The sequence below is a fragment of the Anolis sagrei genome, chromosome 3 (genome assembly GCF_037176765.1).
Source record: "Anolis sagrei isolate rAnoSag1 chromosome 3, rAnoSag1.mat, whole genome shotgun sequence".
Classification (NCBI taxonomy): domain Eukaryota; kingdom Metazoa; phylum Chordata; class Lepidosauria; order Squamata; family Dactyloidae; genus Anolis; species Anolis sagrei.
In genome coordinates, this window is record NC_090023.1 from 185,273,761 (window position 1) to 185,287,657 (window position 13,897).

The 13,897-nt window shown below is 37.3% G+C and overlaps 1 protein-coding gene across 2 annotated transcripts in view; it reads left to right on the forward strand.

The window, feature by feature from the left end:
• Positions 1 to 13,897, forward strand: part of TNKS2 (tankyrase 2) — a 37,957-nt gene that overhangs the window by 2,295 nt on the left and 21,765 nt on the right. For both annotated transcript variants that reach the window (XM_060768739.2, XM_060768740.2), the window contains exons 2-8: positions 6,248 to 6,472; positions 7,392 to 7,487; positions 8,346 to 8,382; positions 9,707 to 9,782; positions 11,802 to 11,896; positions 12,978 to 13,044; positions 13,493 to 13,679. In XM_060768739.2, coding sequence (XP_060624722.2) covers positions 6,248 to 6,472; positions 7,392 to 7,487; positions 8,346 to 8,382; positions 9,707 to 9,782; positions 11,802 to 11,896; positions 12,978 to 13,044; positions 13,493 to 13,679 — 783 coding nt within the window. The remainder of the gene's footprint in view (positions 1 to 6,247; positions 6,473 to 7,391; positions 7,488 to 8,345; positions 8,383 to 9,706; positions 9,783 to 11,801; positions 11,897 to 12,977; positions 13,045 to 13,492; positions 13,680 to 13,897) is intronic.

A 13,897-nucleotide genomic window follows, 5' to 3' on the forward strand; every position in this document is an offset into this window, starting at 1 on the left:
ATAATAATAATAATAATAATAATCTTTATTTATACTCCGCCACCATCTCCCCAAGGGACTCGGAATGGCTTACATGAGGCCAAGCCCAACAGTACATCAATAACAAGAGCAATAAAACAATAAATACCATACAATTAATATATCACATATAAACAATAACCAATAAATAGTAACACACAAGGATTTAAAAACCTATGGCCGGGCCAAATGTAATGGTTTTAAAAATTAAAAAATAAACGCTGGGAACGAACAAGGTAGGATATAACTCGTATAGGGTTTTCAAAGAGAGATGAGGGAACACAGTCAATCCCAAACCAGTAGTAAAGTGCATTCTGAGGGCATATTGCTGAGAATTTTTCTTATTCTGGGAAGGCACACTGGAAAAGCCATGTTTTCAGACTCCTCCTAAAGACTGCCAGAGTTGGGGCATGCCTGATGTGCTTGGGAAGTGAGTTCCAGAGTCGGGGGGGGGGGGGCACTACCCAGAAGGCCCTCTCTCTCGTCCCCACCAATCGCGCCTGTCCCATCTCCCCGAAGGTGCTCTGGGCGACTTACAGCAAAAACAAACAAACACAGTAAATGATATAACACAGACAAAAATCACGTATCAATATTGTGCAATAATGTCCCCAAGCTAGTATGTATATTTATTTATTTACTACATTTATATACTGCCCCTCTCAGCCCACAGGCAACTCAGGGTGGTTTACAGTCAGTATCAAAGACATAAGATACAATTTAAAACGGTTCGTTTAAGTTTAAAACCAAGTAAAACAATATCAATAAAAACATATCAAGTTGAGTCTCTTACTTAAAAGCGTTATCTAATAGCATTGTCGAGTCGTTCCGTTTTTTTTCTCTCCATGTCTGTTATATTGTGTCTGCAAACGCTTGCTCAAACAGCCAAGTCTTCAACTTCTTTCGAAATGTTAAAAGGGAAGGGAGGGCATTCCATAGCCAAGGGGCCACCACTGAGAAGGCCCTGTCTCTCATCCCTGCCAGACATACTTGTGACAATCTTAAAGCCCTAGCGGGTTCATAAGGGGAGATGCGTTCGGACAGGTAAGTTGGGCCAGTACTGTTTAGGGCTTTATAGGCTAAAGCCAGCACTTTGAATTGTGCCTGATAGCACACTGGCAGCCAGTGGAGCTGGCTCAGCAGGGAAGTTGTGTGTTCCCTGTGGACTGCTCCTGTTAGCAATCTGGCTGCCGTCCGTTGGACCATTTGAAACTTCCGGACAGTCTTCGAAGGCAACCCCATGTAGTGTGTGTTGCTGTAGTCTATACGGAATGTAACCAGAGGGTGGACTACCATGGCCAAGTCAGACTTCCCAAGGTACGGGCGCAGCTGGCGCACAAGTATATAGATCAACATCATTTTAAACCAGCCAATTCCTATGATCAGGGTATCCAGCATTATATATTATACATAGCCATTTAAAGTCCTGTCCGATAAAGAGGTTGATACTTTTAGCCCTTATCAAAAGCCTGCTTAAATAGCCATGTTTTCAACTCCATCCTGAATGTTAAGAGGTTGGGTGCTTGTCTAATTTCCCTGGGGAGGGCATTTCAGAGTCGCGGAGGGGGGTGATTACCTCTTCCTCATCCCTACCAACCTTGCTTGTGAGGAAGGTGGAATCGAGAGGAGGACCTCCCCAGTTGATCTTAGAGCCTGAACTGCTTTATAAGGAGTAATGCAATCACGTAAATAGGCAGGGTCTGAACCATATAGCCAAGATCTAAAAACTTGGCTCTTCCGATGTGCCTTTGGAGACTGACCATTCAACCCATTTTATTTGTTTCCATCTACAGTTCTCATGATGCACTTCCCCCCTTTATAAAGGTCAAGCCCCACTACTCCCCCTTCTTGGGCTCCTCCTGCACAAATACACTTTTTCTATTCCTATCTCACCCAGGGTTTAAACATTTTATCACGTGCATTTGGCCCGCTCTTTATATTTGATTTGTATTATATTATTTTGCACTGTTTATTCTATTTTGTTACTTTATGTATTTTGTTGCAATGTAATTTTTCTGTTGTTTTGTGTCTAACTTTGCTGTATTGTTTTTGGGATTGACCTCATGTTAGCATCCCCGAGTCCACTTTGGGGAGATGGTGGCGGAGTATAAATAAAGTTGTGGTTGTTGTTGTTGTTGTCATATAGGGCTCAATCTGCACTTTGAATTGGGCCCGGAAGCAGATTGGCAACCAACATAGCTACTTTAAGAGAGGGGTAATATGTTTCCTGCAATCTTTGCACTAATTGAAGCTTCTTGACCATCTTCAAATGCAAAAGTTAAAACATACTAAAAAACACACATACAACTTCCACCTCCCCCATATCAGCCCCTCAATTAATAGTCATACATTTTTAAACTCAACCCATTCCAATGGCACGTGTCTTATTCAAAGGCCTTGAAAAGCAAGGTCTTTACCCCCTTCCTGAAGCTTAGGAGGGATGGGGCTGATCTTAGTTCCTCCAAGAGGGAGTTCCACAGTACTGGAGCTGCCCCAGAGAATAAGCCTTCTATCATTTTCTGTAAACACATTTTTGAATGGGGCCGAGTAGCAATTAGGGTCTTCTTGCTGGACCTCAACTCTTGACCAGGAGCATAAAGGAACACACGATGTTCCTGGTAGGCTGGACCAAAGCCATATAAGACTTTATAGGTGAGAACCAGCACCTTGAATTGGGCCTGGAAACGGATGGGCAGCCAGTGAAGCTGTCTCAGGAGCAGGGTAGTGTACTTCCTGATACCAGCTCCCCATTACCAGCCTGACTGCAGGTCTTTGTATGAACTGTAGTTTCCAAACACTTTTCAAAGGCAGACCTATGTAAAGCGCGTTGCAATAGTCCAGTCTGGGTGTAACCATTACGCATACTACTGTGGCTAGGTCATCTTCCTCCAGGAATGGGCACATTTGGTACACAAGCTTTAATTATGCAAAGGCCAACCTAGACACCACTGCCACCTGGGCCTCTAGGTTTAAGGCGGAGTCCAGGAGGACCCTCAAACTGCGCACCTGAGATTTCAGGTGAAGTGTAACCCCATCCAGCTCAGGTTGTAATCCAGTTCCTGGATCCATCTTCCTTGAGACCAGCAGTGCCTTGGTCTTGTCTGGATTGAATTTCAGCTTGTTCACCCTCATCCAGTCCATCACTGTCCTCAGATAACAGTTCAGGGGAAGGTCTGCTTCCATGGAATCAGGTGGAAAGGAGTAGTAGAGTTGGGCATCATCTGCATGCAGCTTGACCCCACTTGAACAGTCTTGGGTCAATGCTAAGGAATCCTGTGAGCTATTATTATTATTATGTTTATTTATATCCTTTTTCTCTCCATACGGAGACGCAAAGCAGCTCACAACTAAAAGCATTGCAATGCAACTTTAACATATACAAGTATTAAAACACTTTTGAACATCATTAAAAGCATATAAAATTACAGCAGTCCGTGACATGATCTTTAAAACCTTATTTAATAGCCTGCCTAAATTAAAAGGCTTTAACCTGCCTCCAGAAGGACATCACTATTTCTGAGGATGCTTGCCATAGATGCAGCCAAAACGTCAGGAGAAAATGCCTCTAGAACATGGCCATAAAGCCCGGAAAAACCTACAACAACCCAGTATTTGTATAAATTTTTGCCCATGGAAGATATACATGTAATTACTTGTTTCTTCTGTCGAGTATAAAATTAATGAAGAATTGCATCCCTAGCATGTAACAGCAACAAATGCTATCTAATATAGAATTTAAAGTGTGTAAACTCCTCTGAATTTGGTCAGAACAGTTTCTAAGAACTAGTTATGCTGTGCAGCAAATCACTATTAGATCACTGTAGATACTGTCTGTTAAAGGTATACAGCATATTGTCAATTCACATATTTTAAATCAAGTTCTGCTAGGTTAAGTAACTTGATTTAAGAGAGAGATAGTTGGTGAGAGAGTTGGAAATAATTTGAAAGAGAGGTGGTTTATTTTTATTTATTTACAGCATTTATATCCCACCCTTCTCACCCTGAAGGGGACTCAAGGCAGCTCACAACAAAGGCATTATTCAACACCTTGAATACATATAAAAATTAAATAACATATACTTTAAAATCACATAATTAAAACTTATCAACTTAAAACAAAAACTGTTACCACACAAAAACTGTTAACCTGCACTTTGAATTGGGCCCAGAAGCAGATTGGCAACCAATGGAGCTGCTTTAAGAGGAGGTAGTATATTTTCCTGCAATCCATCCCAGTCAGCAGTATGGCTGCGGATCTTTGCACTTACTGAAGCTTCCCGACCATCTTCAAATGCAAAAGTTAAAACATGCAAAAGTCATGGAATTGCATAGCTTTTAAAAATTCTGTTTTTATGTTATTTTATCAAGTTGCAGTACTTAAAATATGCTTGCTGAATCTTCCATGACTTACTATCTGCTCTAATATGGCCAATCCAAGCTTTGTTGACGGAATCCGAAGATTCCTCACTCCAGCATATTCCAAACTGAACCTTGACTCATGAAAGTTCCAGCATTGTAGATTATTTCCTTCTTTTAAATAGTGAGGATGGTTTTTATGGCATGAGATAGGACAGGCTTGAAGTTAACATTTGTTTATATTCTTGAGTGGTAGACTGCCACCATCCATATGTTGTTATAAACTTTTATATAAAATATAATAAATGCAGAGTTTGGAAAATTTGCCCTGCTGGCAGGGGGTTCTGGGAGTTGTCCAAACAAACATTTTAGCATCTGAATAATTCCTAACTTGGATGCATGATAATCTAAACGTTGCTTTTGTGTGTGGCAAAGAATAGGTATGTTGTGCATAATTTCCTTCAAAAACTTTTTAAACCTGTTTGCCAAGTAGTCCAGTGCATGAGTAAAATGGTCGTCTTCAGATCTGTAACAGTCCTAGTTTCTCATTCAATTTCTTTACTAAAGAACCAATAAAAGGTTCACAAAGAGTTGGTTGCTTTTGCAATAACATGAACTCAAATAACCAAACTTTACTCTTAGCCAAATTTTTCAGAACAACTCATCTGCAGCCTATAAACCAGAGCTTTCAAAACTTTCCATGTTAATGACATACTTTTTAGATTTGCATCATTTTGTGACATGATAATTCAGTTTTACTAGCAAACTGGAGCTTAAACCAACCCTTTATAAGAAATATGGACACATACATACATTGTAATAACGGACTGTATGGGGACACAACATATCTCATGAAAACATTTCATTTATATTTTTAAATAAATGATTTGCAAGTTAATAGCATACATTTCCAAGATGTTTGTCATTCATGAGTAACAACATGTAAATATGTCCAAGACATACATGAACTATTTACTATTTTAATGAGATGCAGTAGAGTCTGGAGCAGTGTCCTTCAACTGTTTTGGACACTTCCCCACCTGACTTGGCTCCAAGTGTATTATTTCCCCAGACTGAGAGGTTTCTCTTTTGGGGAGAAGGATGTGAGGAAGCATTTAGAGGGGTGAAGGAGCATTTGGTGGGATTGGGTTGGGGGCTAAGGGAGCATTTTGATGTGACACTTCTAGGGAAGCTTTGCTGTACACACTTGGTACTCTGTGACATGCATTATTCAGTTTTGGCCCATTGCCAGCTGTCTAAATACAGGGATATCTCAATGATCAAAAAGTATTTACTTCTATGGAGGATAAGCAGCTCTCAGAAAGAGGAAACAACAAAACAAATTAGTATCTTTAAGCTTATAAAGCCCTGACTATGCATTTTGCAGGACATATCCATAAGTTCAATGTAAGGCTGAATCATTTGGGGGAGACGTTATGGACATGAAGAAAAAGAGTCAGCATGAAATGTATTCAGGTTTTGCTATTTACAGCTGCCCATTTCTCAGTATGTTCTTTGTTCAAAGATACAGCATAGCAGGTTGGGTTAAAGAGACTGGAGGACAGAGCAGTGGCTGAAAGGACAAATTGCCCCGATGGCTTGAACAAAATGACAATGTCCTCTACAATAGCATCGTCTATATTTTTATTTCTAAATGGACGTGGGGAAGAGGAGTGTTCCTATGGGGCCTTTTTTCTGAAGTAGGAGAAGCATCCTATTTCACATTAGCCTTTTATTTTGTTTGTTGGCCCAGTATCAGGAATCTTAACTAGTTACAGCATTTTTGGAATCATATCAGGAATTGGTGGGTTTGGTTGTTTCTTCTAGCTCCCTTTTTAATGAATTATTTTATCAAACTACTTACTTGTTTCAGGTTTTGGTCGGAGGGATGTAGTGGAATATTTGCTTCAGAGTGGTGCTAACGTTCATGCGCGAGATGACGGCGGACTCATTCCACTCCATAATGCCTGCTCCTTTGGTCATGCGGAAGTTGTTAATCTTCTCTTGCACCATGGTGCAGATCCTAATTCCCGGGACAATTGGAACTATACTCCTCTTCATGAATCTGCCATTAAGGGAAAAATTGATGTCTGCATAGGTAGCTATCTCAAATCTTTTATCCAGTAATTTGTACAGAAAATTATCAAATGACCTGTTTTTTCGTTAAAAAATTGAGCTTTGCAGCTATGCAAGTCTTGTGAAAACTCAAAGCATTCACTGTTCTTGATTAAAATATCTCAAACTACATGTAATTATGTATTCCTGAATGACAGAGGTGTTTAAAATTCTGTTTTCATATGCATTGCACATTAATACTATTATGTGGTTTCTGTTGGGAAGTTAGCAGAGTTGTTTGTAATATAAAAATAATCTAATTGATTTAGGATACAGTCAATCTGGGTAGGGACAGAAGCATCATTCATATGATCTAATGGTGCCTCTCTATTTCCTTGGAAGATATTTGCATTACAACAAACCATCTATTACCTAGAATGGAATATGTCCATATTCAGTTCTCAAACTACGGCTATAGCAAGAAAATTATTTAAAGCTCTCATTAAATTCTTGCCAAGGTTCTGGTTTCAAAGAGGGTTTGTACCAAGGAACTAGTCGTAACATAGCATATGTAAGGATAGGGATTGTTGTTGCTCCGATAGGTAACGTGGGAGCTGTGAGGAAAAATATGCAGGTTCATTGACATAATTTCTGGGTTGGTTCTATTCTCGAGCCGATTTTGTAGTCACATTTAATTATATTTTTTGTTCAGTTCTGCTCTGCCCTGAAAACATGCTTTAACTTCCCACGCAGATTTTAACCCATTGCACTGAATCCTTAAAATACACGAAAAGTTCAATTGTTAAATACTTTGGTTAATGTGAAGATAAATCCAAAGGACTGGGTATGATGTATTTCTGAGTTACTTGAGGGTGGGCTGGGTGTCCTGGTAAGATAATTGTATCTTTACTTAAGCTTAAATTTCAGGCTGCATTATTTTAAATACCATCATTTTTTTTTAGTGCTGCTGCAACATGGTGCTGATCCAGCCATTCGTAATACAGATGGGAGAACAGCACTAGATCTAGCAGACCCATCAGCAAAAGCAGTACTTACAGGTAGTTTAAATCTTTTGTTTTTAAATTTGCTCTGGCTAACACCTATTGATTTTTTTCCCTTTGAGATCTGATAAGCATAAGATGACTGTGGTGTGTAAGAACTTGAACCTGCATATTTTTTTCTGATTCTACACACACATCAAAACTGATATAGAAAACCTCAAGTATCAGTCTTTACGTTTTTCATCCAATCCCTCAATTTCATTATAGTTTTCTGGATTATATATGTCTTGCTTTAATAGGAGCAGAAGGCCAATTCTCTCACACCAGAAGCAACTTGCAGTTTCTGAAGTCACTTTTGACATAAAATTATTATTATTATTTCAATTTCCAGTATTGTTCAGTATAATTGTCCTTGCATATTTGTAATAAACACTAAAAGTTGGATGTTGGGGGTATAATTCATTGTCCAGGTTGGTATTGCTTTAATTTTGGTGAAAAACAAAATCATGAAGACAATAGGCATAGGAAAGCATACATGCTTTTGTATTACTTTATAAAACTGTTCAAATTGCCTACTTCTAATTCCAAAAGAAACATAATAGGAATGTTTATTCTATCATGATATCATAGATATTTTAACATTTTAAACATTGCCTATGGCATCATGGAAATTAAATAAATAACTTTCAGTAATTAATTTTCACATTTGCCCTCTGTACTGCTTGTAATTGTACTGTATATATAATTGATTATTACTTTTTTGACAGAAATTTTCTTGCTTTCCCTTAATGCTTGGTAGCTTGATAAACGGAATTTGGGTTGCATGATCACTTACTAACTTATTATGGTTCATAGACATTTTAATATGTAAATTTGAGATACGAAAATAGTTATATTTACTTTGATAACTTTCAGGTGAATACAAGAAAGATGAACTCTTGGAAAGCGCCAGGTAGGTGGTAACAGTAAAAGCAATATTAAAGCTTTCCTTTTTCAGTGTTCAGGGGAGAAAAAGGGGCAGTAATTTTTCGAGTTAATATTAAGAATAAAAGAGTTTATTCTGATGTGGGGGGTTACAGATTAGAAGGTTGTTAATATGGTTCAAACCTGTTGCTGTGACCCTGACACAGTGGTAGCAAACTTTATTTTTCAACATTGCTGAGAAAATAAGCATCTGATGGTCATTTTCGTAACAGATTTCATTTGTCAATGAATGTTTATGCTGACGTTTTGGTTCTATGTACTATCAACTGTCAGTATGAAAAACATGACATAGCCCTATTGACCTGTTCTGTATCTGGAGAAGATGCTGGCAAAGGCTACTGCTGGTCACATTTTTCCAAGGTTAATATATATGTATCAGTCCATAGAGATGTGGGACAGGGCGAAAGCAGCATAGAATCTCTGACAGCTTCTCCATACATGGAAAACAGTTGAATAATGTCTTTAAATAGTTCTTAAGTATTAATAGAAAATTGAAAGCAGATTTGCAAGCAGTGTAAGTAGCCTCTTTTTTATTAATGTTTACAATCTGAGCTTTTTCTGAATATGGTTTGTGTTATTTCTGTGTATGAGGATTATTGGATGTTATGGATTGCAATCCCAACATTAAAAACAGTTACTTTTCCATTAATTCAGTGCAAAAGACCAGTGTGTGAAGGTATCTGAGGCTTTCACTAACCACTGATAGACAAACATTTGCTGAATTGTCGAAGGCTTTCATGGCCGGAATCACTGGGTTGTTGTAGGTTTTTTTGGTCTATATGGCCATGGTCTAGAGGCATTCTCTCCTGACGTTTTGCCTGCATCTATGGCAAGCATCCTCAGAGGTAGTGAAGGTGCACTACCTCTGAGGATGCTTGCCATAGATGCAGGCGAAACGTCAGGAGAGAATGCCTCTAGACCATGGCCATATAGCCCCAAAAAAACCTACAACAACCCATTTGCTGAATGTCCTTGGTTCTTTCAGTGGAATCTAGAAAATTTCTATTGAGAAATATGTACAACTGAGTCAGATTTCCTTCACTTTTCTGTGAATGACTCTAGAACTGCAACTTTAGCCTTTGTATCACAAATTACCATTAGGTTTGTGGTTGACAACTCGTAATTAATTATGCTTTTACTAGAATACTTTCCTGTTTACATTAATAAAATCAAGCCTAAAGCTTGTATTTTAATAGCTAAGCATTAAGTAGCGGTGCTTGATTTGCAATATTATATATACTGAATAAAGAAGTATACTTGCGAGCTGTTCAGAAATGTTAATTGCTTTCTAGGAGTGGAAATGAAGAAAAATTAATGGCTTTGCTCACACCGCTAAATGTCAATTGTCATGCAAGTGACGGCAGAAAGGTATTTAAAGCAATTTTTTAAATGGACATCTTAAATGTTCAAATTCAAAATACATCAAAATAATGTTGATAATGTTATTGAGTTGGTTTATTTTTGTTCTTTCAGGTTGTCTGAATTTTATTTTCATTCAGGAATTATATAAGATATAAAAATCTACTTTTATGAGAAAAAGCAGTAGGTTTACTTTAGAACACTTCATTTAAAATAATGTTTTCCTGAAATTCAGATAGCAAAAACATCACTATGGATTTTCTTTTTGCAAAGGATATGCATTGCATAATGCTTATATTATATCAGTAATTGTGTTGCATTATTTAAAGAATCTTTCATGTTACCTAGCAGTATTAATAACTGAAACTTACATTTATGTTGTTAAAATGTGTATATCTCTTACCCATTGTATCTCATACACTATTTTGCAAATATATAAAACGTGAATGTGTTTCGAGAGCAAAGTGCCGTAATTTTTGCCCTGGGGTTTATGTGGAGAAGATTAAAGAATAAATGCTTTTTGTTCTGTGTTTTAATCAAATGTATCTCATATTAAATGGTGAAACACCTCCTTGATATTTTAGTTGATTCTGATTTCACTTACTGCAAATAGAATAAATTCAGATTTCACTTAATGCAAATAGAAAGTGTTATTTTCTCCATGGGGAGATCCTGCTGAAGGAAGGGTGTGTGGTGAATTTTTCTGATTTCTGGGTTGTTGTAGGTTTTTTTGGGCTATATGACCATGTTCTAGAGGCATTCTCTCCTGACGTTTCGCCAACATCTATGGCAAGCATCCTCAGAGGTAGTGAGGTCTGTTGGAACTAGAAAAATGGATTTATATATCTGTGGAATGACCAGGGCGGGACAAAGAACCCTTGTCTGCTGGAGCTAGGTGTGAATGTTTCAACTGATCAGCTTGATTAGCATTTGATGGCCTGGCAGTTTTTTGGTGTGGGGAATCTTTTGTTAAGAGGCGATTAGCTGTCCCTGATTGTTTCCTCTCTGTTGTTTTGCTGTTGCAATTTTAGCGTTTTTTAATACTGGTAGCCAGATTTTGTTCATTTTCATGGTTTCCTCCTTTCTGTTGAAATTGTCCACATGCTTATGGATTTCAATGGCTTCTCTGTGTAGTCTGACACAGAAACCATGAAAATGAACAAAATCTGGCTACCAATACATTTTCTGAATCCCTTGCTCTCCATGCAACCATTTTAATCCTATGGAAATTCCCACTGAAATCTTTAGGAGAAACATTAATGTCAGTTGAATTACTAATATTCTAGAGAAGAGAGAACAAAAACAAGTTGAGTTTAGACCTTCCATGTTGCTTATTAAAATCTTACATATATATAGATGAGTTTTATTTATTTATTTCATGTGAAAAGCATTGCATAAAATAGTTTATCTAAAACTGATGAAATAGTTTATCTAAAATTGATAAAATAAAGGGATAGTTTTAGACCAAAAACAAGCAACAGCGACTGCATTGTCTATAACAGTTCTTCCTCTGTGCATGAGGCACTGCATTGTGGGCAAGCATACAGATGCTGAGTTGTTCCACAGTTACACAAGGTGGAAGATTATTCTAGGTAATGCCATTTTGCCAGGTTGTCTTTTGAGCTGCTAACTTCACTTCTGAGTCTGTTCAGGGACAAATAAATGAAGTAGGATTGGCACTCTGTATCCATGGGTTCTGCATCCATAGATTCAAGCAAAACCTAATTTTGCTGATGTGTAGGCATCTCTAGCTTCCTGTTATTTCACAGTGCTCGCTCTCTGGCATTCATTTGAGTTGTGTGACATTTTATATAGGGGACACTATTTTACACCTCCTTTGTATATAATTGGATTTGAGCAATCACAGAATTTGGTATGTATGGGTGATCTTGGAACGAAACCCCAGTGAATACTGATATATAATACTAACAATTTTTAGGAAGTTTTTAAAAAATGAAAAAAATTGACTTCTGATTTTTTTCACATTTTTATCTTATATGTAATATGTAATTATTACTTTATTTCCAGTCAACTCCACTACACTTAGCGGCAGGTTATAATCGTGTTAAGATTGTTCAGCTTCTGTTGCAGCATGGAGCAGATGTACATGCAAAGGATAAAGGGTGAGTGCTAGAAATGTTTTCTGTTAAAATAAAATTAATGTTTTATATCAAAAATGGACATGTTTCAATTTGTACTATCAAGAACAGGCCTTTTCAACTGTGTGTGTAGTTTTTTTAAAGTTCTTTATCAGATTTTCTAATGAAACTTCCAGTTAAACTAGAAAAGCATTGTAACACTAGTGTTTATTTGCATTCTTCTTCCAGCAGTTTGTGTTTCTAAGGTATTACTGTATTTGTTTTTCAGTCAATAGGTTTTGAAATAATTACCCTATATACTCATGTATAAGCCTAGAAACTGTAGTAAAATAACAGCAACTCCAAAAACCTGGTTCAGCTTATTCACAGGTCGGTGTAGTATTCTTACCAGAGAAGGAACCACCCTTCTCTGAGTAGAGTGGTAAATGACAAGAGCTTTGTCTGTCCCACAAGAACCTAAAAGAAATACCAGCCCCTTTTATGCTTTATGCTGTGAAACTATTTCTGAACTTTTTGAAATGTTTTGGCAGGAAATTGTGATAGTGGCCACAGATGGCTGACTCCCTAAGGTGGCATGGGTGCTTTCCCTTCTTTTCGGAATGACCCTTATCTTATCCATGGGTCATATCAAAAAGCCCTCAAAATCCACCCTTGACTTCTGCATGAAGCCTACTTATATATGAGTATATGCAGTATGCCATCTTCATTAACAGCCTGGTCAGCAGCAAGTAGTTCATTTTACCATGTTCCAAATTGTATTCAATATCAGCTATTTAATTCTTAATCGGATTAACCCCGATTAAAGCTCCCCAGGTTAAGAAGTAAGTAATAGGATTATTCATTCACTTTGGTAGGACTTCAGTGTTATAGCTGACCTTCACAGAAGTGGTTTTTGTGTGTTCTCCATCTGAAAAAAAACCACATCCAGTTATATAATATCATTGAGCCAAATAAAGATTATGTTTTCACTGAAGTGTCTAGTTTCTGGATGTGTTATCAGATGGCAATTTCATATTTTTAGTTGATACCAATGAGAGATGGGCCTTGATCATATTTGGATTTTTTTGTATGAACTTAGGTTCTAAGATCTGTTGTTCTTTTTCAGCGATCTGGTGCCTCTTCACAATGCTTGCTCCTATGGTCATTATGAAGTAACAGAACTTTTAGTAAAGGTTAGTCTCGTGAATGTGTGCTATTTTATGGGAACACTGTTGTGATTTTATTTCATTTTCTGCTTACACTATGTTTAGAGGCATTTGACAATTACTTGCTACCCAGCTAAATTTTTCATTTGCAAACTGGGTGAAAATGTACCATATATAATTCACCTCCCATTTTAGAAAACTGATTGTGCATGAGGTGAAACAATATGGTTTCCAAAATACTGGTCTTAGATGTAGAAATCCATGTCTAGATACATCCCTCTGTTTCTTTCAGTTGAATATATATGTGTTTTTTCGTCATAGAATTGTGTGTTTTTCTAGAAAAAGATTGGAGTGCTTTCTGATGTGTACTTAACTGAGAGTTTCAATCACAACCTTAAGTGGAACATTCTTTTGCCACAACAATCTGTAGTATTATCTAGGAAGGAATAATATGTGTTTTTCTTTCCTCTCCTAGCATGGGGCCTGTGTAAATGCAATGGATCTGTGGCAATTCACTCCTCTGCATGAAGCAGCTTCTAAGAATAGAGTGGAAGTATGTTCTCTCTTGCTGAGCTATGGTGCTGATCCCACATTATTGAACTGCCATAACAAAAGTACAATTGATTTGGCCCCAACACCTCAGCTAAAAGAACGACTGGCGTGTGAGTACAGGGCATATTTTCTTTATTATTACATTTTTATTTGCTAATAGAAAAAAGCTAATAATAATAATAATAATATCATTTTAACAAAAAATACAATTCATAAATATAACAAATGAAAACCCAATTAAAAGTGCATCAGTGGGATTGAAACTGTAACTCCAGCCAAATATATAGAGAGAGAGAAAGAGAGAGAGCGCTTTGGATAGCATAGGGAA